Raw genomic sequence first — 25,509 nt, forward strand, 5'->3', positions numbered from 1 at the left:
TGGAACCAGTTAACTCGGACAACATAATCATATATAAAAAAATTGAGAAATATTTTGCTGGACGAAGACTTTTCCAACATTCGTAGAAAATTAAAATAGAAAAAGAAATTCAATCAATGGGTCCTTTTTCTTTGGCAGAGAAGAGAGAGACATTTGTGTTTGTGCTTTGGAGCAATGATTCAATTAAATGCATCCACGTGTACTTTTATCTGTCATTATGTATATACAATATACTTCCTTCTACTAAAGTTCAAAGAAAACAAAACAACAACAATTCAAATCAACTGGACTACAAAATTAAGAAGAATTTTCATAACACATTAAATGTTATAGTATGTATCAGTTGACTATACCAATAATTCTATGGAGTAGAGCCCAACTCATTAAAACTTTTCTTATTTCAAGTGCTACTAATTGTTTATTTCTTTCTCTCCTATTACATCATTTGATCTCTTACCACAACTACAATTTATCCATGTACAGGTTTTATTTTCTTTTCAGATAATTCACTGAATCAATGGCATCATCTTCTGCTTCCGCGAGTACTTCACAGTTTCCTCGATGGAACTACGATGTTTTTCTAAGTTTTAGAGGTGAGGATACTCGGAATTCATTTACAAGTCACCTGGGCGAAATCTTAAATATCAGGGGAATAACAACCTTTCAAGATGATAAAAAGCTAAAGCATGGCGCATCCATCTCAGATGAGCTCTATAAAGCTATCGAAGAGTCTCAATGTGCAGTCATCATTTTCTCAAAGAATTACGCAACATCGAGGTGGTGCTTGAATGAACTGGTAAAAATCATGGATTGCAAGACTCAATTTGGACAAATTGTCATACCGGTCTTCTATGATGTGGATCCATCACATGTTCGGAACCAGAGGGAGAGCTTTGCTGAAGCATTTTCCAAATATGAAACAAAGTATAAGGATAATGTCGAGGGAATGCAAAGATGGAGGATTGCTTTAACTGCAGCGGCCAATCTCAAAGGCTATGATATTCGTGACAAGTGAGTTAAAAACACATAATTGCTTATAAAAAAAGGAGTAATTTCCATTCAGTTTTGGATGATTATGTGAAGACTAATACGTATTCTACTATAGAACAAAGAATCTATACCTCCAAAATGAGTTAAACGGAATCGACATTAAACTCCCGTTTGGCCATAGATTTTGGCTACTTTTTAAAAAAAAAAATTGAATACACTATTTATTTCATGGAACATGACAGTTTTTGAAACAAATTTAATTTTTTTTTCAAGTTCCCAAAAAGTGGTTTAGGATTTTTTTGGGTGAATTTTTCTCTTTAACACACAAAATTTCAAGTTTTGTTTTCCAAGTAAAATGCATGTCCAAACACAACTTCAACTTCAAAAACTTATTTTTCAAAAAATCGTTTTTCAAATTTCAACCAAATCTATGTTCAAACTCTAACTAAATAAATATATCATATTTACAAAAATAAAAATTAAAAGGTGGAAACTTAATCATTTTGTTTTGTTAAAAGTACTGCATGCACAATCTAATTTCATTGATTGTCATTTAAAGATTAAAAACTATTTTTATTTTATATTTCCTGAAAAAAGAATAATGGTTGATTACACATGTTTTTATCGGTAAGAACGGATAGTTCCTATCAATTTAATTACTCGATGACATTATTACGTAGATAAAATTTTGATTGATAATTCAAGAGATTGATTTATGTGCAGAGTCCTTTTTATCATAATTCTGCACTCTACATTGTGAAATACCTCTTGTAATTCTTGACTTATTTACCTGTATATATCGGCAATCTTCTTATTTTTTGTAGGACTGAAGCAGACTGTATTCGACAGATTGTTGACCAAATCTCCTCCAAATTATGCAAGATTTCATTATCTTATTTGCATAACATTGTTGGAATAGATACTCACTTAGAGGAAATAGAATCCTTACTAGGGATAGGAATCAATGATGTTCGGATTGTGGGGATCTGGGGCATGGGGACAATGGGTAAAACGACAATAGCTAGTGCTATGTTTGATACTCTTTTAGGAAGAAGGGATAGTTCCTATTAATTTGATGGTGCTTGTTTTCTTAAGGATATTAAAGAAAACAAACGTGGAATGCATTCTCTGCAAAATACCATTCTCTCTGAACTTTTAAGGGAAAATGCTAATTACAATAATGAGGACGACGGAAAACACCAAATGGCTAGTAGACTTCGTTCTAAGAAGGTCCTAATTGTGCTTGATGACATAGATGATAAAGATCATTATTTGGAGTATTTAGCAGGTGATCTTGATTGGTTTGGTAATGGCAGTATAATTATTGTAACAACTAGAGACAAATATTTGATGGGGAAGAATGATGTGATATATGAAGTGACTGCACTATCTCATCGTGAATCAATTCAATTGTTCTACCAGCATGCTTTCAAAAAAGATGTTCCAGATGAGTGTTTTAAGGAGCTTTCATTGGAGGTAATAAATCATGCTAAAGGCCTTCCTTTAGCACTGTGGGGTTCTTCCTTACATAAGAGGGATATAACTGTGTGGAAAAGTGCTATAGAGCAAATGAAAAATAATCATAATTCAAAAATTGTTGAAAAACTCAAAATTAGTTATGATGGATTAGAGTCCATGCAACAAGAGATTTTTCTGGATATAGCGTGCTTCTTACGCGGGGATGAAAAAGATTACGTCATGCAAGTTCTCAAGAGTTGTCATTTTGGAGCTGAATATAGATTGAATGTCCTAATCGGAAAATCTCTTGTGTTCATCACTGAAGACAAATTGATATGCATGACCTAATACAAGAAATGGGTAGATATATAGTGAACTTTCCAAAGGATCGGGGAGAACGCAACAGACTATGGCTCGCCAAAGATTTTGAAGATGTGATGATCAACAATACGGTTAGTAAGCTAAACAATACAATAATGTTGAATTTCTAATTTTCGTATCCAAAGACATATAGGCAGGCACTTTCAATTATTTGTTCATCTTGCTTCATCTTCTTGCAGACACGTCATTTTAGTTGTTTACTTTAGTTAGTAGGAGAAGCAAAAGTAATTTTAATTGCCTAATTAGTAACAAAAAATACATTAATTGCCTAATTCGTTAAGTAGCCTCTTTAATTTACGTTTCCTAATTAATTTTTCTTATATGTTTTAGCGATTGACTAGTCTAGCTAGTAGCTACTTAATCTGTTTGATCCAATTTCATTTTTTGGATTAACTTGAAAATTTTATAACATGTTATTACATAATAACTCAATCAGAGATTCACTTTATCATTGTTTATTTTTTTTATTTTAAAAAGTTGCTACAATTTATTGGTATTGTTTCAATTGCAGTTTCTTTCTATCGCAACATGAAAAGCTTATAAACTTAACTCTAATGAACTTCTAATAGAAATGTAATATTAGAAATAGAACTATAGAATTAATTGCGAAAAGTATTTCTATGAAGTAACATCAGTATATCCTAATGATCTTCTTACAGGGGACCATGGCAGTGGAAGCAATTTGGCTTCATGGTAGCTTTAGTACACTACGCTTTAACAATGAGGCCATGAAAAATATGAAAAGGCTTAGGATATTAGACATAAGCAACGGGTTCTATGATTTCAATATTTGGGATGATGGCTCCATTGAGTATCTGTCGAACAACTTGCGTTGGTTTAACGTGGATGGCTATCCTTGTGAGTCATTGCCATCTTCATTTGAACCCAAAATGCTTGTTCACCTTGAACTCCACGGTAGTTCACTGCATTATTTATGGATGGAAACAAAGGTACAATTCTATTTTTCTTTTATTTTTCTCTCTAACTATCTTTGTCCTTTAATTTAAGTGATAAGGAACAAATATTATTGCTATTGTCACATATTATTTGAGGTACTTTTCATTTTTGCTAGAATTACAATGCATGTCTTTAAATGAACAAAAATTATTAATTCCATAAGCTCAAGTTAATGTATTTCCATCTCAAAAAAATTATTGTAATTTATATTATTTGGGGTTGTTCCCAGTATTGTTGTAAGATCTTTATGTCTTTTTTCTCAAAAAAAATTATTGTAATTTATATTATTTCTCATAGTAAAATCAGATTCATATGAATTTCATCCTAGGGCTGTACATAGTGGGACGGAAGTAATACTTATTAGTAAAACAAAAGGAATGTATTGTGTATAACTATTTTCTTGAATGGCATATATGCTTTCATACATTGCTTCCGGAGTTAACATTTGGTTTTCCCATTTTATATTACACTTTTTTAAAGAGAGAAACACTTTTCTCTTTGCTACAGGTTTTTTCAATCATGTTAAATTACAATTAACAATATTTTATTTATAGTTTACTTTTATTCAGTTTCTTAATAAGTAATTTTTTATATATAAAAAATAAATTTCTAATTTCACACAAAAATAATGTGTTGTCCCTCATAAATCAAATGCTATCATTCATTTCTTGTCGATGGAGTAATAAATACTTTTAGGAAAGCTAGCAATAAGTCATTAAGAAATCAAGAAAATAGAGGTCATTTGATGTCCAAAAATACAAACGAAACAAACAAGGTTTCTACCTGCATAGATAGCCAAATATTTTATTATTGGAATCCAGTGGAGGAGCAAAATAGGTTCTTTTTTTCTTCTCTCTCTATCTCATTCTGTTTTTTGTATTCTGAACAACAATTGTCGTCTCTACGGACGCTAGATCTCAGCTTCTCCGAAATCCTGATGCGAACACCAAATTTCACGGGAATGCCAAATTTGGAATATTTGGATTTGTGTTGGTGTTCTAATCTTGAAGAGGTTCACTATTCCCTGGGATGTTGCAGCAAACTCATTCGGTTTGATTTGAGTTGGTGTGAAAGCCTTAAGAGGTTTCCATGTGTTAACGTGGAATCTCTTGAATATCTGGGTTTACGAGGTTGCTCAAGTTTAGAGAAATTTCCAGAAATTCACGGGAGAATGAAGCCTGGGATACAGATTGACATGCAACTCTCTGGGTTAAGGGAACTGCCATCCTCTGTTTTTCAGTACCAAACTCATATTACCGAGCTAGATTTGAGATATATGGAAAACCTTGTAGCTCTTCCAAGCAGCATCGGTAGGTTGAAAAGTTTGGAGACGACTAATCTTTAGTTGGTAATGAAAAGGCTCATGAAAGGGGGATTATTTATACAAGAAACTGGAGACGACTAATCTTTAGTTGGAGCTAAAGTTTTTGTTACTAACAAAAGGCAAAGCCATGTGCTGATGCTTGTTGATATGGGGCCTTAAATTTGAGGATGAAGCTAGTTTGAAAGGATGGAAAATAATACTCCCTCCGTTCCAATTTATGTGAACCTGTTTGACTGGGCATGGAGTTTAAGAAAAAAATGAAGATTTTTGGAACCTGTTTGACTGGGCACAGAGTTTAAGAAGAAAATGATTCATATATTTACAAAACACTATGTCATAACTCAACAAACAAGAAGCTGCTGATTTCCACTTTCTTGGTGCAAAGAATAAGCTGAACAGAAACAGGAAGGAATTGAGAGGAGCAACGCTTTGTGAAGATCGCCTGCGGCTACACCTTTCTTGATTAGTGAAATGATGCAATCCATGATCGAAGAACCTTGTTCCTTCACACAGGGCTGCTATTGGCGTACATAACTCGGCTTATGAGAATCATGTACCTGCTATGGCTAATGAAAATTTGGCCACAAGAATCATTGCATGTGTGCCATCTTTGGTAGAAGTTGGTGCTGCCCCTGAGCTCACAATAAGGAGTTAGCAGCAGTCTGTTATCCATGACTTCTTGCTCATAAGTAATATTATAACTATTACAATTATTATAAGTTTTAGTCTAATGTCATTGCCGTTCTGCTGCATTAAAGACCAGATGAGGGTGGTCTTAAACTGAACAATATTAATACTATTGTTTGATTAGCAGGTCTCAGGAGCTCTTCAGTTGCCTCCGTTATTGTAATTTTAGTCATTTCTATTTCTCTAGGCCTTTTTCCCCTTCTGTCCTATATCATTTGCTCTTTACATAAGGTGCAGTATAGTATATTATCATTTTTATGAATAAAAAAATCAACCTGGACTTTGTATCTAGCTAATCGTCATTTTCAATTTGGTTCATTTAATTTGAGTTATATAGTTCATCTTCCATTGTTAAGAATAAAAGGGACCATTCAACTATGGTTTCGAGATTCTTATCCCAGTCGCTAGTAGATGATCGTATTATCTTGTCCCATTCTTCTCCTCTTTTCTCATAGTCAAGTTGTCACACCAGCAAGAAAACAAAAATTTGTATAAGGGATTGTGCATCACATCTAAAGTCACTAATATCCATAAAGGATTCTGACTAGTGAATCGCAGAAAAAAAAAGCATTTCAAGAAGCAATATGCCATGAATAGGGACTCCAGATCCACATATATACCATAAGATCACAATACAATAGAAATTTCTAAAATATCCAGCACACTTACCATGGGAACAATGATGTCTTCCAAGAACCAGAATTCCTTTTCAGGCATAAGGATTAGGAGTAGATGACTTAAATCCAGCAAGAAGGAAAACAAGTAAATGAATATGAAAAATTCTGCAAAAAGAAGGAATTCTGCTCCATTGCGAATCTAACTATGGACTGCAACTTGAAAAATTCTGCAATACAAAATTTCTACTGTATAAAAATTTCTGCAAATCTAAAAATTTCTGCTATAAGAAAAAAATTCTGCACAATGAAAATTTCTGCAATTTGTAATCAATTCTAAAATTACATGATGCATTAAAGTATTGAAACATAGTTATAGCAATTTGCTCAAAACATGAACTACATATTGTATATGACTAGAAACAACAAAAAATATGACTAAACAACATCCATGCTTCTAACTTGTAGTTCATTTAGGTCAGTTTCTCTCTCCACATAGCTAAACTTGCAAGTTCTCTTGTTGTGACCAGGCTTATGACAAATGCTACATTCAATAGTTGTTTGCTTCCTTTTCATCCTTGTTCTGCTCGCTCCAGTTTCACCAAATTGTTGGAATAAACCCCGTAAAAATAGTATTCACGGTATTAGTGATAAACGCAGAACACTAAGTTATGGTTAAATCAGCAAGAATAAAAATGCAGCAATAATGACACCAAGATTTTACGTGGAAACCCTTCTGAATAAGGGAAAAAACCACGGCCAAGAAGAGCAACTGATATCACTATAGCGAGGAATTTTACACTGTGTAGTAACGAGTAAAAAAATACTCCTAAGACCACTTCACCCTCAAAAGAAATGAACGCTCTTTTGCTTTTTTCCACCTCACTACAATATCTCTCACACTCTATTTTTCTTCACAAACTATTTTTTATAGTTTATGGAATACCTTGCTCTCTCTTTTCTCTCTTTGTTGGTGTGTAGAAATGAGAGTTAAAGCTCTCCTTTTATAGCCAAAACCTCACTCTCTAAAGCCTACAATATTTGAAAATTTACACACCCTTTTCACAATTTCAACAAGGTTGGCTACCAAACCAAACCAAGTCAATAAAATTGGCTACCAAATTATACAAATTCAACAAGTTTGGCTACCAAACCAAACCAAGTCAACAAAATTGGCTACCAACTCATTTGAATGAGATGGACACCATATCAATCTCCCCATCCAGCCTCATTCATCTAGAGGAGGTAGCACTGTCTTCTAGTTTGAGTGCATGCCGACAAGTTCTTTACATAGCTCGAACTTGTCTCTTGGTACTACCTTGGTCAACATATCTGCAGGATTTTCACTCGTGTGAATCTTTTTGACTTGAAGTGATTCGTTCTCCACTTGCTCACGAATCCAATGATATCTGACGTCAATGTGTTTTGTTCTCGCATGGTACATGGAGTTTTTGCTCAGGTCTATTGCACTCTGACTGTCGCAATAGACAACATACTCCATCTGTCGCAATCCAAGTTCTTGAAGAAATCTCTTGAGCCATATCATCTCTTTGCCAGCTTCAGTAACCGCAATATACTCCGCTTCAGTTGTAGATAGTGCGACACACTTCTGCAACTTCGACTGCCATGATATAGCTCCCCTTGAAAAAGTAAACAAATATCCAGTAGTGGATTTTCTGTTATCAAGGTCACCTGCCATATCAGAATCTGTATAGCCCTTCAAAATTGGATTTGACCCTCCAAAACATAAGCATTCATGTGAGCTTCCTCTTAGATACCTGAGTATCCACTTTACAGCTTCCCAATGCTCTTTTCCTGGATTTTCGAGAAATCTGCTAACAACACCGACTGCATGAGCAATATCTGGTCGAGTGCATACCATTGCATACATCAAACTTCCAACGGCAGAGGAATAAGGAATCTTGGCCATTCTCTCTTTTTCCTCCGTTGTTGTTGGACACATCTTCTTGCTCAACTTCAGATGACCAGGAAGAGGTGTGCGAACCAACTTAGCACTTTTCATATTGAAGCGCTCCAGTACACGTTCTATGTACTTCTCCTGTGACAAGTAAAGCTTCCTTTCGTTTCTCGAACGAGTAATTCTCATGCCCAAAATCTTCTTAGCATGGCCCAAGTCTTTCATTGCAAAAGACTTATTCAACTGTTTCTTCAACTCGTCAATCTTAGAAAAATTCCTGCCCACAGTCAACATATCATCCACATATAGCAAGAGGATGATAAAATCGTCATCAGAAAATCTTTGTACAAACACACAATGATCTGAAGAAGTCTTCTTGTAGCCTTGCTCCCCCATAACAGACTCAAACTTCTTGTACCACTGTCTGGGAGCTTACTTCAATCCATATAGACTCTTCTTAAGTTTGCATACAATATTTTCTTTACCTTTTGCCTTGAAGTCTTCAGGTTGTTCCATATAAATCTCCTCTTCTAAGTCACCGTGAAGAAAAGCAGTCTTCGCATCCATTTTCTCAATCTCCAAATCAAGACTAGTAGTCAAACCAAGAACTGTCCGAATGAAGGACATTTTCACGACAAGAGAAAATATTTCGTCAAAGTCAATACCTTTCCTTTGACCAAATCCCTTGACAACCAATCTAGCTTTGTATCTGGGCTTCAAACTATGTTCTTCAGCTTTAATTTTGAATACCCACTTGTTCTTCAAAGCTCTCATGCCCTTAGGCGATTTCACCAACTCATAAGTATGGTTCTCATGTAGAGATTTCATCTCATCTTGTATGGCTTCAATCCATTGATCCTTGTGCTCATCTTCTATGGCCTCCGCATAACATTCATGTTCTCCCCCATCAGTGAGTAATACATATTCATTGGGTGAATAACGGGAGGAAGGAGTACGAGGTCTAGAAGACCTCCTAAGTGGAATATCTAACTCGTCCACAGCTTCGTGAGTAGGAGCATCTACCTCATCAACATTAGCATTGTTATCCCCATCACCATCAATATATTGATCTGGAATATGGTTCTGGGCATCACCATCATCATTGAGCCCACCAGTGTCATCCCCATTTGTATTAGGAACTTGATCAAGATTAATTAAACCTTCAGAACTTGAAGATTTTAACTTCTTCGCTTTGTTAATATTGTCACACCTCCTTTTTTTCGTCCCCCGCGAGGGGCGTAGGAGTTTTTCTAATTAAAGGACAATCGGAACGGGATTTGTTTATTTATTTCAGAGTCGCCACTTGGGAGATTTAGGGTGTCCCAAGTCACCAATTTAATTCCGAATCGAGGAAAAGAATGACTCTGTATTACAGTCCGCGAACCAGAAATCCGGATAAGGAATTCTGTTAACCCGAGAGAAGGTGTTAGGCATTCCAGAGTTTCGGGGTTCTAGCACGGTCGCTCAATTGTCACATTCGGCTTGTTTATCTAATTTTATGCAATTATGAGCTCATGTGCAAATTTTAACTCTTTACCGCTTTCATTATATTTTTTAAGGAATGTGAACATCGTTTAAAACATGTCTTTGGATTGCGTCACATGAAATACACCCACAATCTGGAACATATTTTATTCAATGTTTTGGGATTTGGATTTGGGTCGCATGAAATGCACACCCGAGTTTAAGAAGGTAAGATTAATTAAATCGCGCCTATAGAGTCTAACGCGTTATTATCTTTGGGGAAGGCAGTGAAATTCACCAAACAGGCCATCCCAAATTCTAAGTATTTATTATGACCAATTATTGAGGGCCCCGCAATTTGCATTTTATTTTGGCGAGGCTCGTCTCGTTTTATTTAAAAGGTCGTCCTATAGCGACTATGTTTTTTATTGAGTTTATCTCCAATAATGAAAGAAGAAGAACGATCCAACTTTATTTACATGCTTACAAGTTAGTTATAGTCGGGTTCCGAATATGATTTGCCAAATTCGGAACATGACCGCGTGCCTGGACAGTCGTTTAGATATCATGGGCCCAGGCCCAACGCACACTGTATGGACTGGACCTGGGCCATTCCTTTTTCTATAAGGGCCTATTAGTTCATTCGACTCAGGCCCAACATTTATAAGGTTGAAATGGAAACTGTTGTTATTTTATTCTAATGGTACTGTTGCAAGTTATAGCGAGACAGCCCGCTAAATGGAGTAAGATTAACTAGCAATGGACCATTTAACACTTAACATGCGTTAGAAGATATGCTAATCACAAACACAACTAAAATTCCAGATATCGCTTACTACATTCTCACTTCTTTCTATCTACCAACATACATGCATAGGGTGATACCAAGCAACCATACGCGAGGTTTAATTATACATGGAGACTGCCTTCATTATCCTAAATAGAAGATATGAACTATTATATACAACTTTAATGTTCAATATACAGACTGAAACAGATTCGAAAAACTCAGCAAAAAAAAAAACAGCATCAACTCTTCATTTTTGTATTCATATTTCAACTTTTAGCTTACATTGACAATGTATCAGTGGCGTACCTGGTATAGGAAAGCAAAAGAAGAAGAGGAATGATCAGTGGAATAGTAGCATACGCAGCAACATCATCAACAAGAAGAACAACACTCAGCAGCAAACAACCCAGCAGTCAGATTTTTGAAACCCAAACAAACCCAGTAGGAAAACCCAATAATAACCAGTAGGAGGAACCAGCGACAGGTTTAAACCAAACAGAAAACCAGTGAACTTTCAAACCAACAGAAAACCAAGACACTCAACTAAAACAGTGTTCAACAAGTAAAGAAACCAGGAAAGCTAAACTGAAATCCAACAGTGTCCCAACACAGTAGACTGGTGCACGAAAACAGTAATTTCTGATTTTTGTCAAACACCCCAGAAAAACAGCCTCAAACTCCTTAATGTGGAGTTTCAACTTTAACACTCTATTTCTCTCAATTTCTGATGTCCATCCAGAAAAACTATCCAGCCAAAAAACCCTCCTCTCTTTGTTCTAAAACCAGCCTATTTATAAGCAAAGTAGGCAAGCACCAGGCTGCCTTGTTCCCTTTAGCCCTCAACTCTGCCCATACCCCATTATCAGGTGTTTCGTGCCCAAAATGGTATGGGCAGCTGACAACAATCAACTAATCCCCCATCAATTCATTTTATTATTACCAAATGTTATGGGCCTATTATAATACTCAACTAACATCCCATGCTATCAAGTTTTGTTCTCCACTATTGCATTAGTTTAATCATACTTTTGTACTCTACTGTCAGCCCAACTTAAACTAACCATTTCTGATCTTTTCAAACCCCAAACTACCCCTTTTAAACCCCTGGTTATTACTGTTTTAACCTAAACTTCAACAGACTGAAATTTGAACTTATGGAAGTTCAAACTCAACAACTATCCTAAACTGAGTTCCAGCTATTGCACTGCAGCTACAAACCATTCAAAGATAGTTTCAAACAATCAGCTAAATGACAATGGTTCGATCAATCATATGAAGGTTATCAGAATCAAGACATTTGATCATTCAGTCCTATAAAACTAATCGACGACGTTTATCTAATCGACTATACTAATTATAACGTAGAACAATCAGTCGATTAAACAAATAATACGAACAGGGTCCCAAATGGCTTCAGACAACTTTGCACAAAACAGAGGAACAACATGAATGGAACACTTGACGACACTGATCAAATCGAGTATGTATATCACCATACGTATTCAACCATAAACAGAAGAATAGTCGACCAAATAAAAAGGTCTTACGAAGACGGAGGATATTGAAAGAACACATCAGAAATACCAACAAGCTAACTAAACATGTTAACAAACTTAAACAACATTCAAACGGAATAGAAAGGAAAAAGGAAAACTCATTGTGGAAGCTCAACAACGAACGACCCAGGCCTGAACTGGATTTGACCATTTGAGGTCGAACAAACTTTAATCGAGGTGTTCTCAACCGAGAACACTTAGATTAAGGTCTATTAGACCCCAACCCTCCATTTAAACTGGCCGGATTCCCAAAGTTCTTGTGTTCTAGGGTTCGAACAGTTCGATTTGGGGCTTGAGGATTTGTGGGTAGATTCGGACCAAACCAAACTTGGTTTGGTCACGAGTGAGGGTAGGGTAATGACTGGTGTGAATCTGGGGTGGGTTGGTGTAGATCAGGGTTTGGCTCGAATCTTCAGAAGAAGATTCGAGACAGTGTAGGTTGATTCGAACCCAAACGGTTTGTAGATCCGTGTCCAGGGGGTCGAGGTGCACTAGGGGTGTTAATTTGGTGGTCACCTGCATCGTTGCCGCCGGGTTTATGGTGAAGGGATGGAAGGGCGGCGCTAGGGTTTGGCAAGGGGTGTTAGGTTAGTCTCTTGAGAGAGACGATGGAAAGGGGGGGTCGGATAGGGGGCGAAGGGTATGATGAGGGGTTTATATATGGGACGTGGAAATTAACTTGAGTCGTTATATCAAATGATCTCAACGGCTTGGATTAATTGGTGAGGGACAGGACAGGGTCGTTTGGTGTAGAAACGGGATCGTTTGGTTTTAATGAGGGGCTGGGTCGACCCGGGTAAGCAGGTCGGGTTACGGGCGCGATTGTGGACCGTTGGATGAGTATGGATGAACGGCTCAGATCAAACGCCCTATGCGGCATCATTTGGGGGCGTCCCTGGAAGGCCTGGTTTTGGACTGGGTCATTGTATTGGTTTGGGCCTGATTTCAGTTGAATTTTTGGCCCAAATCCGATATTTTCCTTCTTATAATTAAACAAAAATTCCTAAAAACCAAAATTAAACTACACAAATATTAATTAACATCTAACAACAGTTATCACATGAATTAAAACATTTAATAAAATTACCATGACAACAAAATAGAATAAAATGCCTATTTTTGTGATTTTCGCTTTTAAAAACCAAATTATGGTTAATTAATTCCTAAATGTACCATTAATTCCTAGATGCCTGCAATATGTATTTTTTTGTATTTTTAACTAATTTAAAAATAAACATGCGCAAACAAAAATGCGAACAATATCATTGAGCCCACCAGTGTCATCCCCATTTGTATGAGGAACTTGATCAAGATTAACTAAACCTTCAGAACTTGAAGATTTTAACTTCTCCGCTTTGTTAATATCTTCAATGGTTTGATCCTCCACGAAGATAACATCACGGCTTCTCACAACCTTCTTCTCAATTGGATCATATAGCCTGTAACCAAACTCATCAAGGCCATAACCAATGAAGATGCACTGCCTTGTCTTGGCAGTTAATTTTGACCTCTCATCTTTAGGCACATGTACAAAAGCTTTGCAACCAAACACTTTCAAGTGGTCATAGGAAATATCCTTGCCATACCAAAATTTGTTTAGAACATCACTTTGCAAAGCAACCGCAGGGGATAGATTAATAACATGTGCGGCGGTCAACAAAGCCTCACCCCAAAAAAAATTCGGCAACTTTGCTTTAGAAAGCAAACATCTGACTCTTTCCATCAATGTCCTGTTCATCCTTTCTGCTAAACCATTAAGCTGATGAGTCTTAGGAAGAGTCTTCTGGTGTCTGATACCCTGTTACTTGCAGTATTTGTCAAACGGTCCACAATATTCACCACCATTATCAGTACGAATACACTTCAGCTTCTTTCCAGTTTCTCTTTCAACTGAAGCCTGAAACTGCTTAAAGACACCTAACACTTATTCTTTAGTCTTCAAGATGTACACCCAAAGTTTTCTTGAACAATCATCAATAAAGGTAGCAAAATAAAGTGCACCACCCAAAGTTCTTGTCTTTATTGGACCACATAAATCTGAATGCACCAACTCAAGCAACTCTGTCTTTCTTGAAGGAGGATGAAACTGGAAAGAAACTCTTTTTTGTTTTCCAGCCAAGCAGTGCTCACATTTTTCTAATTTTGCACTTTCAAAATTTAACAACAATTTCTTCTTGGCCAGAACATTTAGTCCTTTCTCGCTAATGTGGCTAAGCCTCTTATTCCATAACGTTGAAGAGTTATGGCTCTCAACGGCATTCACCATATCAACACAGGTAGAGGCCGTAGTCCAGTATAGACCACGACGCTTTTCCCCACGAGCCACAATCATGGAGCCCTTAGTGAGCTTCCACTTTCCAGCACCATTGGTACTGACATATCCCTCATCATCCAAAACACCAACAGAGATCAAGTGCAAACGAACATCAGGTGCATGCTTTACATTGTTTAAAACTAGTTTAGTTCCAATACTAGTTTCCAAACAAATCGTTCCAACACCAGCCACCCTAGATACAGTCTCATTACCCATACTCAGAGTTCCAAAGTCACCCTGAGTATAGGATGAGAAAAATTCCTTCCTTGATGTCACATGAGATGCGGCACCACTGTCCACAACCCAGCTTGACTCATCACAAGTAATATTTATCAGATCCGCATCAAGGACTGTAAAAAGATCTTCTGTAGTGACGCTGGCCACACGATTGCCATCTTCTTTCTGTTCTTCCTTGTCTCTATTCTCCTTTTTCAAAATCCGGCAAAACTTCTTTGTATGCCCTCTCTTCCTGCAATGATAGCACTCAATATCTTTAAGTCTGCTTCTGGATTTGCTTCTCTTTTTCAAAAACGTGGAATGCATTCTCTTCAAAATACCCTTCTCTTTGAACTTTTAAGGGAAAATGCTAATTACAATAATGAGGACGATGGAAAGCACCAAATGGCTAGTAGACTTCGTTCTAAGAAGGTCCTAATTGTGCTTGATGACATAGATGATAAAGATCATTATTTGGAGTATTTAGCAGGTGATCTTGATTGGTTTGGTAATGGCAGTAGAATTATTGTAACAACTAGAGACAAGCATTTGATTGGGAAGAATGATATAATATATGAAGTGACTGCACTACCTGATCATGAAGCCATTCAATTGTTCTATCAACATGCTTTCAAAAAAGAGGTTCCAGATGAGTGTTTTAAGGAGCTTTCATTGGAGGTAGTAAATCATGCTAAAGGCCTTCCTTTAGCCCTCAAAGTGTGGGGTTCTTCCTTACATAAGAGGGATATAACTGTGTGGAAAAGTGCTATAGAGCAAATGAAAATTAATCCTAATTCAAAAATTGTTGAAAAGCTGAAAATTAGTTATGATGGATTAGAGTCCATGCAACAAGAGATGTTCCTAGATATAGCATGCTTCTTCCGAGGGAGACAAAAAGATTACATCATGCAAGTTCTCAAGAGTTGTCATTTTGGAGCTGAATATGGATTGGATGTCTTAATTGAAAAATCTCTTGTGTTCATCTCTGAATATAATCAGGTTGAAATGCATGACTTAATACAGGATATGGGTAAATATATAGTGAATTTTAAAAAAGATCCTGGAGAACGTAGCAGACTATGGCTCGCCGAGGATGTCGAAGAAGTGATGAACAACAATGCAGTAAGTAGGCTAAGCAATGCAATAATATTTAATTTCTAATGTTTATATTCCAAAGACACATAGGGCATGTCAATTCCAATTATTTGTTCATCTTGCTTCATAGTCTTACATGTACTTCATTAATTTTAGTTGTTTACTTTAGTTAGTAGGAGAAGCAAAAGTCATATTAATTGCCTAATTAGTAAAAAAACATTAATTGCCTAATTCGTTAAGTAGACTCTTTAATTTACATTGCCTAATTCATTTTTCTTATATTTTTTGCCGGATTGATTCGTCTAGGTAGTAGCCACTTAATCTGTTTGATCCAATTTCATTCTTTGGATTAACTTGAAAATTTTATGACATTTTATTACATAATAATTCAATCACTGATTCACTTTAGCATTGTTTTTTATTTTTATTTTAAAAAGTCACTACAATTTGTTGGTATTGCTTCAATTGCGATTTCTTTCTATCGCAACATGAAAAGCTTATAAACTTGACTCTAATGAACTTCTAATAAAAATGTAATATTAGAAAATAAAACTACAGAACTAATTGCAAAAAATATTTCTCTAAAGTAACATCAGTATATCCTAATGATCTTCTTACCAGGGGACCATGTCAGTGGAAGTAATTTGGGTTCATTATGATTTTGGCCTATACTTTAGCAATGATGCCATGAAAAATATGAAAAGGCTTAGGATATTACACATAAAGAGGTATCTGTCCAGTACTAGCCATGATGGTTCCATTGAGTATCTGCCCAACAACTTGCGTTGGTTTGTCTTGGATGACTATCCTTGGGAGTCATTGCCATCTACATTTGATCTCAAAATGCTTGTTCACCTTGAACTCTCGCGTAGTTCACTGCATTATTTATGGATGGAAACAAAGGTACAATAGTTGAGTTCTATTTTTCTCTCTAACTATCTTTGTACTTTATTTTAGTGATAAGGAACAAATATTATTGCTTTTGTCACGTATTATTTGAGGTACTTTCTATTTTTGCTAGAATTACAATGCATGTCTTTAAATGAACAAAAGTTATTAATTCCATAAGCTCAAGTTAATGTGTTTCCATCTCAAAAAAATTATTGTAATTTATATTATTGGAATCCTGTGGAGTAGCAAAATAGGTTCTTTTTTTCCCTCTCTCTATCTCATTCTGTATGTTCTGAACAGCATTTGCCGTCTCTACGGACGATAAATCTCACGGGCTCTGAAAGCCTGATGCGAACACCAGATTTCACGGGGATGCCAAATTTGGAGTATTTGGATCTGTCTTTTTGTTTTAATCTTGAAGAGGTTCACCATTCCTTGGGATGTTGCAGCAAACTCATTCGGTTAGATTTGAGGGGGTGTCAAAGCCTTGAGAGGTTTCCATGTGTTAACGTGGAATCTCTTCAGCATTTGGATTTACCAGGTTGCTCAAGTTTAGAGAAATTTCCAGAATTCCGCGGGAGAATGAAGCTGGAGACACCGATTCACATGAGATCTGGGATAAGTGAACTACCATCATCTAGTTTTCACTACCAGACTCGTATTACCTGCCTAGATTTGAGCGATATGGAAAACCTTGTAGTTCTTCCAAGCAGCATCTGTAGGCTGAAAAGTTTGGTTCAATTATATGTGTCTGATTGCTCAAGCCTGGAAAGTTTGCCAGAAGAGATAGGGGATTTAGACAACTTGGAGGTGCTTTATGCCAGTGATACTCTAATTTCACGACCTCCGTCTTCCATCGTACGCTTGAACAAACTTAACAGCTTGAGCTTTAGGTGCTCCGGAGACATCGAAGTGCACTTTGAGTTCCCTCCAGTGGCTGAAGGATTATGGTCATTGAAAGATCTGGATCTCAGTTACTGCAATCTAATAGATGGAGGACTTCCGGAAGACATTGGATCCTTATCCTCTTTAAAATATTTGAATCTCAATGGAAATAATTTTGAGCATTTGCCTCGAAGCATAGCCCAACTTGGTGCTCTTCGATCCTTAGACTTATCATATTGCGAGAGGCTTACACAGCTACCAGAAATTCCCCCTGAATTAAATGAATTGCATGTAGATTGTCATATGGCTATGAAATTTATCCATGATTTAGTAACAAAGAGAAAGAAACTACAGAGGGTGAAACTTGATGATGCACGCAATGATTCTATATATAATTTGTTTACTCATGTCCTGTTTCAGAATATCTCTTCCTTAAGGCATGACATCTCTGCTTCAGATTCCTTGTCCGAAAGTGTGTTTACCATTGTGCATCCTTATAATAAGATCCCAAATTGGTTCCTCCAACAAGGAAGGGATAGAAGTGTATCAGTCAATTTGCCTGAAAATTGGTACATACCTGATAAATTCTTGGGATTTGCTCTATGTTACGATGGCATCTTAATTGACACCATAGCTCAATTGATTCCCGTATGTGATGACGGGATGTCGTGGATGACCCGGAAACTTGCTTTATCCAACCATTCAGAATGTGATACAGAATCATCCGACAATTCAGTAAAGGATATACATTTCTTCGCTACATTTTTTGATATTCATTTTTTGTTGGTACCTCTTGCTGTCTTATGGGATACATCTAAGGCAAATGGAAAAACACCAAATGACTATGGAGTTATTAGGCTATCTTTTTCTGGAGAAATGAAGGAGTATGGACTTCGTTTGTTGTATAAAGAAGAAGCTGAGGCTGAGGCCTTGTCACAAATGAGGGAAAATAACAATGAACCAACAGATCATTCCACTGGCATAAGGAGGACCCGATATAACAATAGTGAACATCATTACTCGGTGACCAATGAAGCCAGTTCCTCCTCCTCTTCTAAGAAACAACGGTCACATTTCTAATATTCGTTGGATTTTAGCTCAAATACTGGTATGTACCTCATGCCTTGTTTTGTTTTTTTTTTATTTGGTATTGAAATTTTGTGTTTTCTCTTTTTATGTAATTCTCTCCTTCTATTAGCTACAAAGTCTTCTTCCAAAAACAATACTATATTTTTTCTTCTCATTCTTTCTTACTCTTTCCTTTTACGTTTTCTTTCCCCTATTCGTTGGATTTTATGCTCAAATCAGATCTTGAAATCGTGTGATCTTAATCCAATTATTTCCTAAAAGTACTCGATATTCAAGAATTTGAACATGAAAATTTGTCACCTCTAAAGTGAAAAGATAATACTACAGATTGAGGGAAATGGAGATGAAGTAACAAATAGCCCACTGTTTAAATTATGGATGCCATAAAGTTAATCATCCATGTTGAAAAGATGTCAAAAGTGCAGGCAACCCATTTTCAACTCTTGAATGTTAGCTTTCTATGCTAAATTCAAATTTGTATTTTCGACTTGTTCATTTATGATGCTTCTTTTTACAATTTAATTGGCTCTCAATGAAATAAACTATTTTGTATCTTTAATTAGTTATCCTTTTCAGTTGATATCAGTAAAGGCACGCTTAAAGATCGCTTAAGTCCCGAAGTGAGGCGCAAAACATGTTGAGCGCTTCGCCTCGCTTAGATGGCTCTTCAGTGTCGTCATCAAGGCTCTAAGGTATATTTTTCCTTGACAATGAGCGTAACCCTGAAGAGGCTACACCAAATAATTAATATTTCACTTATCGTAATTCTTTTTTTCCAATTTCTGTGTCCATATATTTGTTATTCATGCGTATAATTATTAATGTTGGACTGCACCTACATATTTGTGTTTTTTTCTCCGTTTGTGCCTTTCTTCAATATAAAGCCCCCGCTTTATTTGCGCTTAAACCCCAACGGACCTTAGAGCTCTTTTACACTTTTCGCATTTGATAACACTGGTTGATATATCATGTTTCATTCGAGAAGATGAATAGTTTAATTCTTATTTCCTTTATTCACACTGGTTAATCGGAATCTTTAATAAGGACATGTACCTAAACTTCTTTGGCTCTCTGATTGTTACATTTGGGGAGATCTTAGGCTTACTCTGATTGTTATATTAGGGAAAAATCTCTGATTTAACTTTTAAATACAAATATCTCTCTTGTTATGGTAGGGAGGTCGAAACAATTGACGCAGCACAGCGTGAGACAATGGAGAAAGCTGAGTATGAGATGAAGTTGAGGTTTGTTCTCCCTTATGATCTCTCTGTTCTTTTATGGTTGTTTAAGGAAAAAGTGAAAATAAGCAACGATAATATATTTACCACAAGTAAATACTCTTTGATTAATATTTACAATGACGGCTTTGTGGTAGAGTTAAAGGCGCACGAGCTTTCAAATTTCTTGCAAAATATTGAGTGTTATACCAAATTTATTATACCAAATGTTACTTAGAAGCCTTTTCCTTTCAAGACTGTGTGCAGTAATTCATCTAATACAATTTAAGTCAAGTAGCTTAAGAACAATTTTAAATCTTTTTAGTCTTTTCCAGTGTACCATAAAAATAAAAAAAATCATACAATATGTGTTTGTTCGCGTGACAATATCCATTTCTCCTTTTTAACTTTTAAATTCACAATTCCCGTAACAATAATACTTTTTTCGTTGCACCATTAACAATATCGATTTAATGGAATAACTAATGTCATGTTTTCATAACATTTTCTACCAACACATGGTGGAATTTACTCAAAATCTATATAAATGTTTTTGATTACACTACAAATAACATATTTCAATTTCGAATCTGATCGTATTTTGGTTTAAGAAATCAAAATAAATCACTTGGAACCCATATAAAATAAATCTAAATTGGAAAATTTTAAAAGTTAGGACTATTATATTGAAACACGTGTGAATTTTCATTACCTCACAAAACTACTAGAAAGAGAGTAATTTTCCTTTATTTCTTCTTATTGTTAGCACGACAACAGGAAAATCAGTGTTATCAAAAGGCGAAAAACGCAAAAAATATCTAAGGTTTATTGGGACTTTAAGCGCAAAACACAAATAAAGCGTGAGCTCTAATGAAGAAAGCCTTAAATGGAGAAAAATGACAAATATGTATGTGTAGTCCAAAACTAATATCTATAACCATGAATATCAAATATATGAACAAAGAAATTGAAGAAGATTTATGATAAATTGAAATAACAATTGTTTAGTATCGTCTCTTCAGGATTATTCTCATTGGCAAGGATAAGTATGCCTTAAAGCCTTGATGACAATAATTAAGTGTCCGCTACGCGAGGTGAAGCGCTCAACATATTTTGTGTTGGGAATAAACCCCGTAAAAATAGTATTCACGGTATTAGTGATAAGCGCAAAACACTAAGTTATGGTTAAATCAGCAAGAATAGAAATGCAGCAATAATGACACCAAGATTTTACGTGGAAACCCTTTTGAATAAGGGAAAAACCACGGCCAAGAAGAGCAACTGTTATCACTATAGCGAGGAATTTTACACTGTGTAGTAACGAGTAAAAATACTCCTAAGACCACTACACCCTCAAAAGAAATAAACACTCTTTTGCTTTTTCCACCTCACTACAATATCTCTCACACTCTATTTTTCTTCACAAACTATTTTCTTATAGTTTATGGAATACTTTGCTCTCTCTTTTCTCTCTTTGTTGGTGTTTAGAAATGAGAGTTAAGGCTCTCCTTTTATAGCCAAAACATCACTCTCTAAAGCCTACAATATTTGACAATTTACACACCCTTTTTACAATTTCAACAAAGTTGGCTACCAAACCAAACCAAGTCAATAAAATTGGCTACCAAATTATACTAATTCAACAAGGTTGGCTACCAAATTATACTAATTCAACAAGGTTGGCTACCAAACCAAACCAAGTCAACAAAATTGGCTACCAACATTTGAATGAGATGGACACCATATCATTTTGAACCTCGCTTTAGGGCTTAAGCGCGCCTTTGATAACACTAAGAAAAACAAGGATGGGTTTTTGCAATGTAGACCATGAACAACTCCCTATAATGGAGGTGCTTGAATGTGCACCATCTTCTATTTCCACCCATATTTCTACTCCCATTCATGATAATTCTTTACTTATCTGAAAGGTGTCTCACAGATACCTATTCTTAAACCAGTCCGCCAAAATTGCAGTGTTCGTGATGAAGGAGATATGTTTCTCTGCAATTTGAGAAAATGCCTAAATTACAAACAGAACATGAGTAAGCTTCATCTATGTGACATTCAAATATGACCTTATGCCAAGTTCAACTGCTTTTTTGAAAATTCAACTTCTGGCTAAGAGATAAAAACAGATTTTGAGTATCCTTGTCTCACTCCTAAACTGATAAACGTACAGAGACCTGATCCGAGCTGTTTTTCCATTTGCAATGTTATCTAAATATGTAGGGAAAACCGTTCCATGGTGGTTGTATTTCATCAGTTAATTTTACTGGGGTTCGATAGGGAGATTCTTTGACGCATAGTAGCTGCAAGAAAACTCGTGCTGTTTCATTTTTGACTAACAGAGTGAAGATGAAACACTTTTGAATATGTCTGTGTACATGCAAAAGAAAATTCAGGCTGTAGTCAAATTTACATAAAGAAGGGAGAATTATTTCAAAGTGGTTCATGCAGCTCAGCTAAACTAAAATTCAAAAGGAAACTCAGGTCGCAGCCAAAATACATAAAGAAAGGAGACTTTTTTCAAATGGTTTAGGTAGCTCAATTAGACTGAAAAATCATTGTGTGGTTTGAATTCACAGGAAAGAAAGAGAATGCGAGGTAGAGGAATTGGTCAACTCATCAGGCTATCGACCTAAAAATTACAAGTTCGAATTCTGTCCCCGCCTAATCGGTGAAACATTGTTCACTAGGATAAAAGGCAGGTAATGCTAATTGACAAAGTGACATTAAGCATCCCTAGCGGTACAAAAAGAGGGGTCGTGATAATATCATTTACGTCTGCACTGCTCTTCGTTGAGTAGATTCGATAAAGACTTGACTCGCTCCTAGCCACTCCGGGGCATCATAGCGTATCAGGACGTACTCGATGTGACCACTCCCTTGGGCTTGCCGCCCTGCTCTTCAAGTTTTGACTTGCAAGCATATGTTAGAATTTGGTGCAGGGAGTGAGGGAGTGTGGGTTGTCTGAAGTGAGGTGCTCCACAAACCTTTTGGTGTACATATTACAGTAGTTGATTCTTCTAAGTAAGTTAATATCCAGGCATCTATAGAATTCCTAGAAATTGGAGAATGTGTTCATCTCTTCTGCCTTTGTATGACTTAACTGACTGATCACTAGCACCCTTTTTAAAAAACTTCTCCTGTTTTAAATTAGCTTTACTGTGGATTTGTCTGCAGTTGCAATCACTTAATGCCCTTTCACTATTGGAGATGACTGATAACTAGGGATTTTGATGCATTTTATACTCCTTCTTGCTTAAGTTTTGATTAAAAATGTGTACAAAATAGTCTCAAAGGCTCACAAGTTGTGCTTGATTGCAGGTTTGATCAACAAGGTGACAAAATGTCAAAGATCAGCTCAAAAAGGAGTGAAACTTGCACAAGTATCAAGACAAGATAAAGCTCAGGCAAAATAGGGCCAGTGCGGCCGCACACCATTCTGTGCGGTCCGCACAAGTGAGGTTCAAAGAGTATGCAACTCAGGCAAAACAGGCAATGCGACCGCATGGGATTTACTGCGGTCCGCAGTGGAGTCACTGCGGCCGCACACGATTTAGTGCGGTCCGCAAAGCCAAGGATCAGAGAAGTGCCAATTTGGAGATTGAAGCTCAATGCGGTCCGCGCTCCATTTCATGCGGACCGCACTAAAAGCCACCGCAGCCGCACTCGATTCTGTGTGGTCCGCATTGCCCGAGTTTAGAGAGCTGGATTTTAAGTCAAGATCCTTAGTGCGGTCGCACGTGATTTTGTACGGTCCGCACTAGCCCCGCAGGGGTATTTTTGTCCAGATTTTTTAACTTAGTATAAATAGTTTCTTTTCCCATTTTTAGGTCATCAGATAGTTTTTGTACTGAGCTGCGCTCGTGAATTCCGTTTCTTTTGCTATTTTGGGCAATTTTAGCTTCATTTCAACATTGAATCTTCTAGTTTATCTTAGCAATTAATTAATATCAGTTTTTCTTCATCTATTTCTTTGTTTTCTTCTCTAATTATGAGTAGCTAGACCCATAAGCTAGGGTTGTGGCTCAACCCTAGTGTGGGTAATTGATGGATCTTGTATTTTGATGCTTGATTGTCTATGGATATTTGATATTTGGACTAATTTCATGTTTATTTTCTGAATTAGTGGTTGCAAATACTAGTTTGTGTTTAGTTGATTTTGGCTCTTCTTGAGAAAGAGAGTCTAAGTCTCTGAAATTCGTCCAACAAGGAATTGAGGCGTAAGAGATTGATAGCCCCAATTAAAGGGTTAAATCTAGAGATAGTAATACCCGACTTGAACCTAGATTGCTTGTGCAAGTTTGCATACCCAATTGGTCTTGAAAAAGTCAATTCAGGCAAAATCACTCGAATCACCTAGAGGTGTAGAGTGGGTAAAATCGTGAAATGGTTATATCATACTCCCCAAATGTGTCAATCATGACTTAGACTCAAGTACCCGTCAATTGACCACCTAGGCGAAAGTCACTACCCTAGTGCCTTTTAACCATTTGAACAACTCGCAATAGTTTACTCTTAGCTTATTCTAGTTTAATTGCGCATTGTAGTTTATATAATTAGAAGTAAATCAAAACCCAAAAATGTTTAGAAGTGCAATTTGGAACACTTACACAACTCCACTTTAGATAGACACCCAACTCCAGCTTCTAGCTCCCTGTGGAAATCGATCCCCACCTTAATCGGGTAAAAGCTGCTTCGAACCTCTCTCGCTACACAATAGTAGTGCAGGGTTGGCCTCAATCAACTTTTTGGCGCCGTTGTCGGGGAGCTAACGGTTTTGGATATCTATCTAAATAGTTTTGTGTATTGTTCTTCTTTCCTTCTTTGTTACTAATTCGTGTGTGTCACAACTTCAGGTACCAAATGACAGCAAACAATGCCAATGACCCTCTTGGAAATGTGAGTGCGTGGGAGGAGGTAGATGTTGTTAGAGATGATGAGGTGCCTCTTGTACCTCAAGGACAACGTAGAGGCCGCTAGGCCAATGATAATTCAAATGACAATATTTTAGACCCTCCTCTGCCACCTCTAAGAGCGGCTCCTAGAGTTCTTCCAAACCAAGGCTATGCAAGTACTATTGTCCCACCCCGAATCCGGGAGGCAAATTTTCAAATAACCAATGTGATGCTGACTTTGCTAGAGTAGCGTGGGCATTTCACGGGCGCTGCAAATCAAAATGCTTACAAACATCTCAAGGGGTTCGTGGATACATGTTGGGGGAGCAAGCAAACTAATGTGTCCGAGGATGCTCTTAGGTTGAGACTCTTCCCATTCTCACTTAGAAGGAAGGCATTGGATTGGCTCGAGCGACTTCCCAACCATTCTATCACTACTTGGGATGAGTTGGCGGACAAGTTCATTACAAAATTTCTTTCACCAGGGCATATGGCAGAATTGAGAGATAAGATATTGGCCTTCAAGCAAGAGCCCACAGAACCTTTGCATGAAATTTGGGAGCGTTATAGAACAGTGGTGAAAGAATGCCCCAATAATGATATGACCGAGGCGATGATCCAACAAACCTTCTACCGGGGCATTAACACAACAAACCAATGCATAGTGAACCAACTTGCTGGGGGCAACTTTATGAAGTTGTCATATGATAAGGCATGTGATATTCCTGACGAGATGGCTGACACTTCTTCTACGTGGCAAAG

General features: G+C 36.7%; 1 protein-coding gene and 1 pseudogene across 1 annotated transcript; both read left to right on the forward strand.

Annotated features, from left to right (window-relative positions):
* The first annotated feature begins 390 nt into the window (after positions 1 to 390).
* LOC107807327 (TMV resistance protein N-like) lies at positions 391 to 4,864 on the forward strand (annotated as a pseudogene).
* Positions 4,865 to 14,927: 10,063 nt separating this feature from the next.
* On the forward strand, positions 14,928 to 23,818 carry LOC107809653 (TMV resistance protein N-like). The gene is made up of 6 exons (XM_016634307.2): positions 14,928 to 15,791; positions 16,386 to 16,667; positions 16,956 to 18,648; positions 19,206 to 19,321; positions 19,805 to 19,873; positions 23,174 to 23,818. Exons 1-3 carry the CDS (start codon positions 14,928 to 14,930, stop codon positions 18,618 to 18,620), a joined length of 2,811 nt encoding a protein of 936 aa, XP_016489793.1. The 3' UTR covers positions 18,621 to 18,648; positions 19,206 to 19,321; positions 19,805 to 19,873; positions 23,174 to 23,818.
* The last annotated feature ends 1,691 nt before the right edge of the window (positions 23,819 to 25,509 follow it).

This window comes from Nicotiana tabacum, chromosome 13 (genome assembly GCF_000715075.1).
Source record: "Nicotiana tabacum cultivar K326 chromosome 13, ASM71507v2, whole genome shotgun sequence".
NCBI lineage: Eukaryota > Viridiplantae > Streptophyta > Magnoliopsida > Solanales > Solanaceae > Nicotiana > Nicotiana tabacum.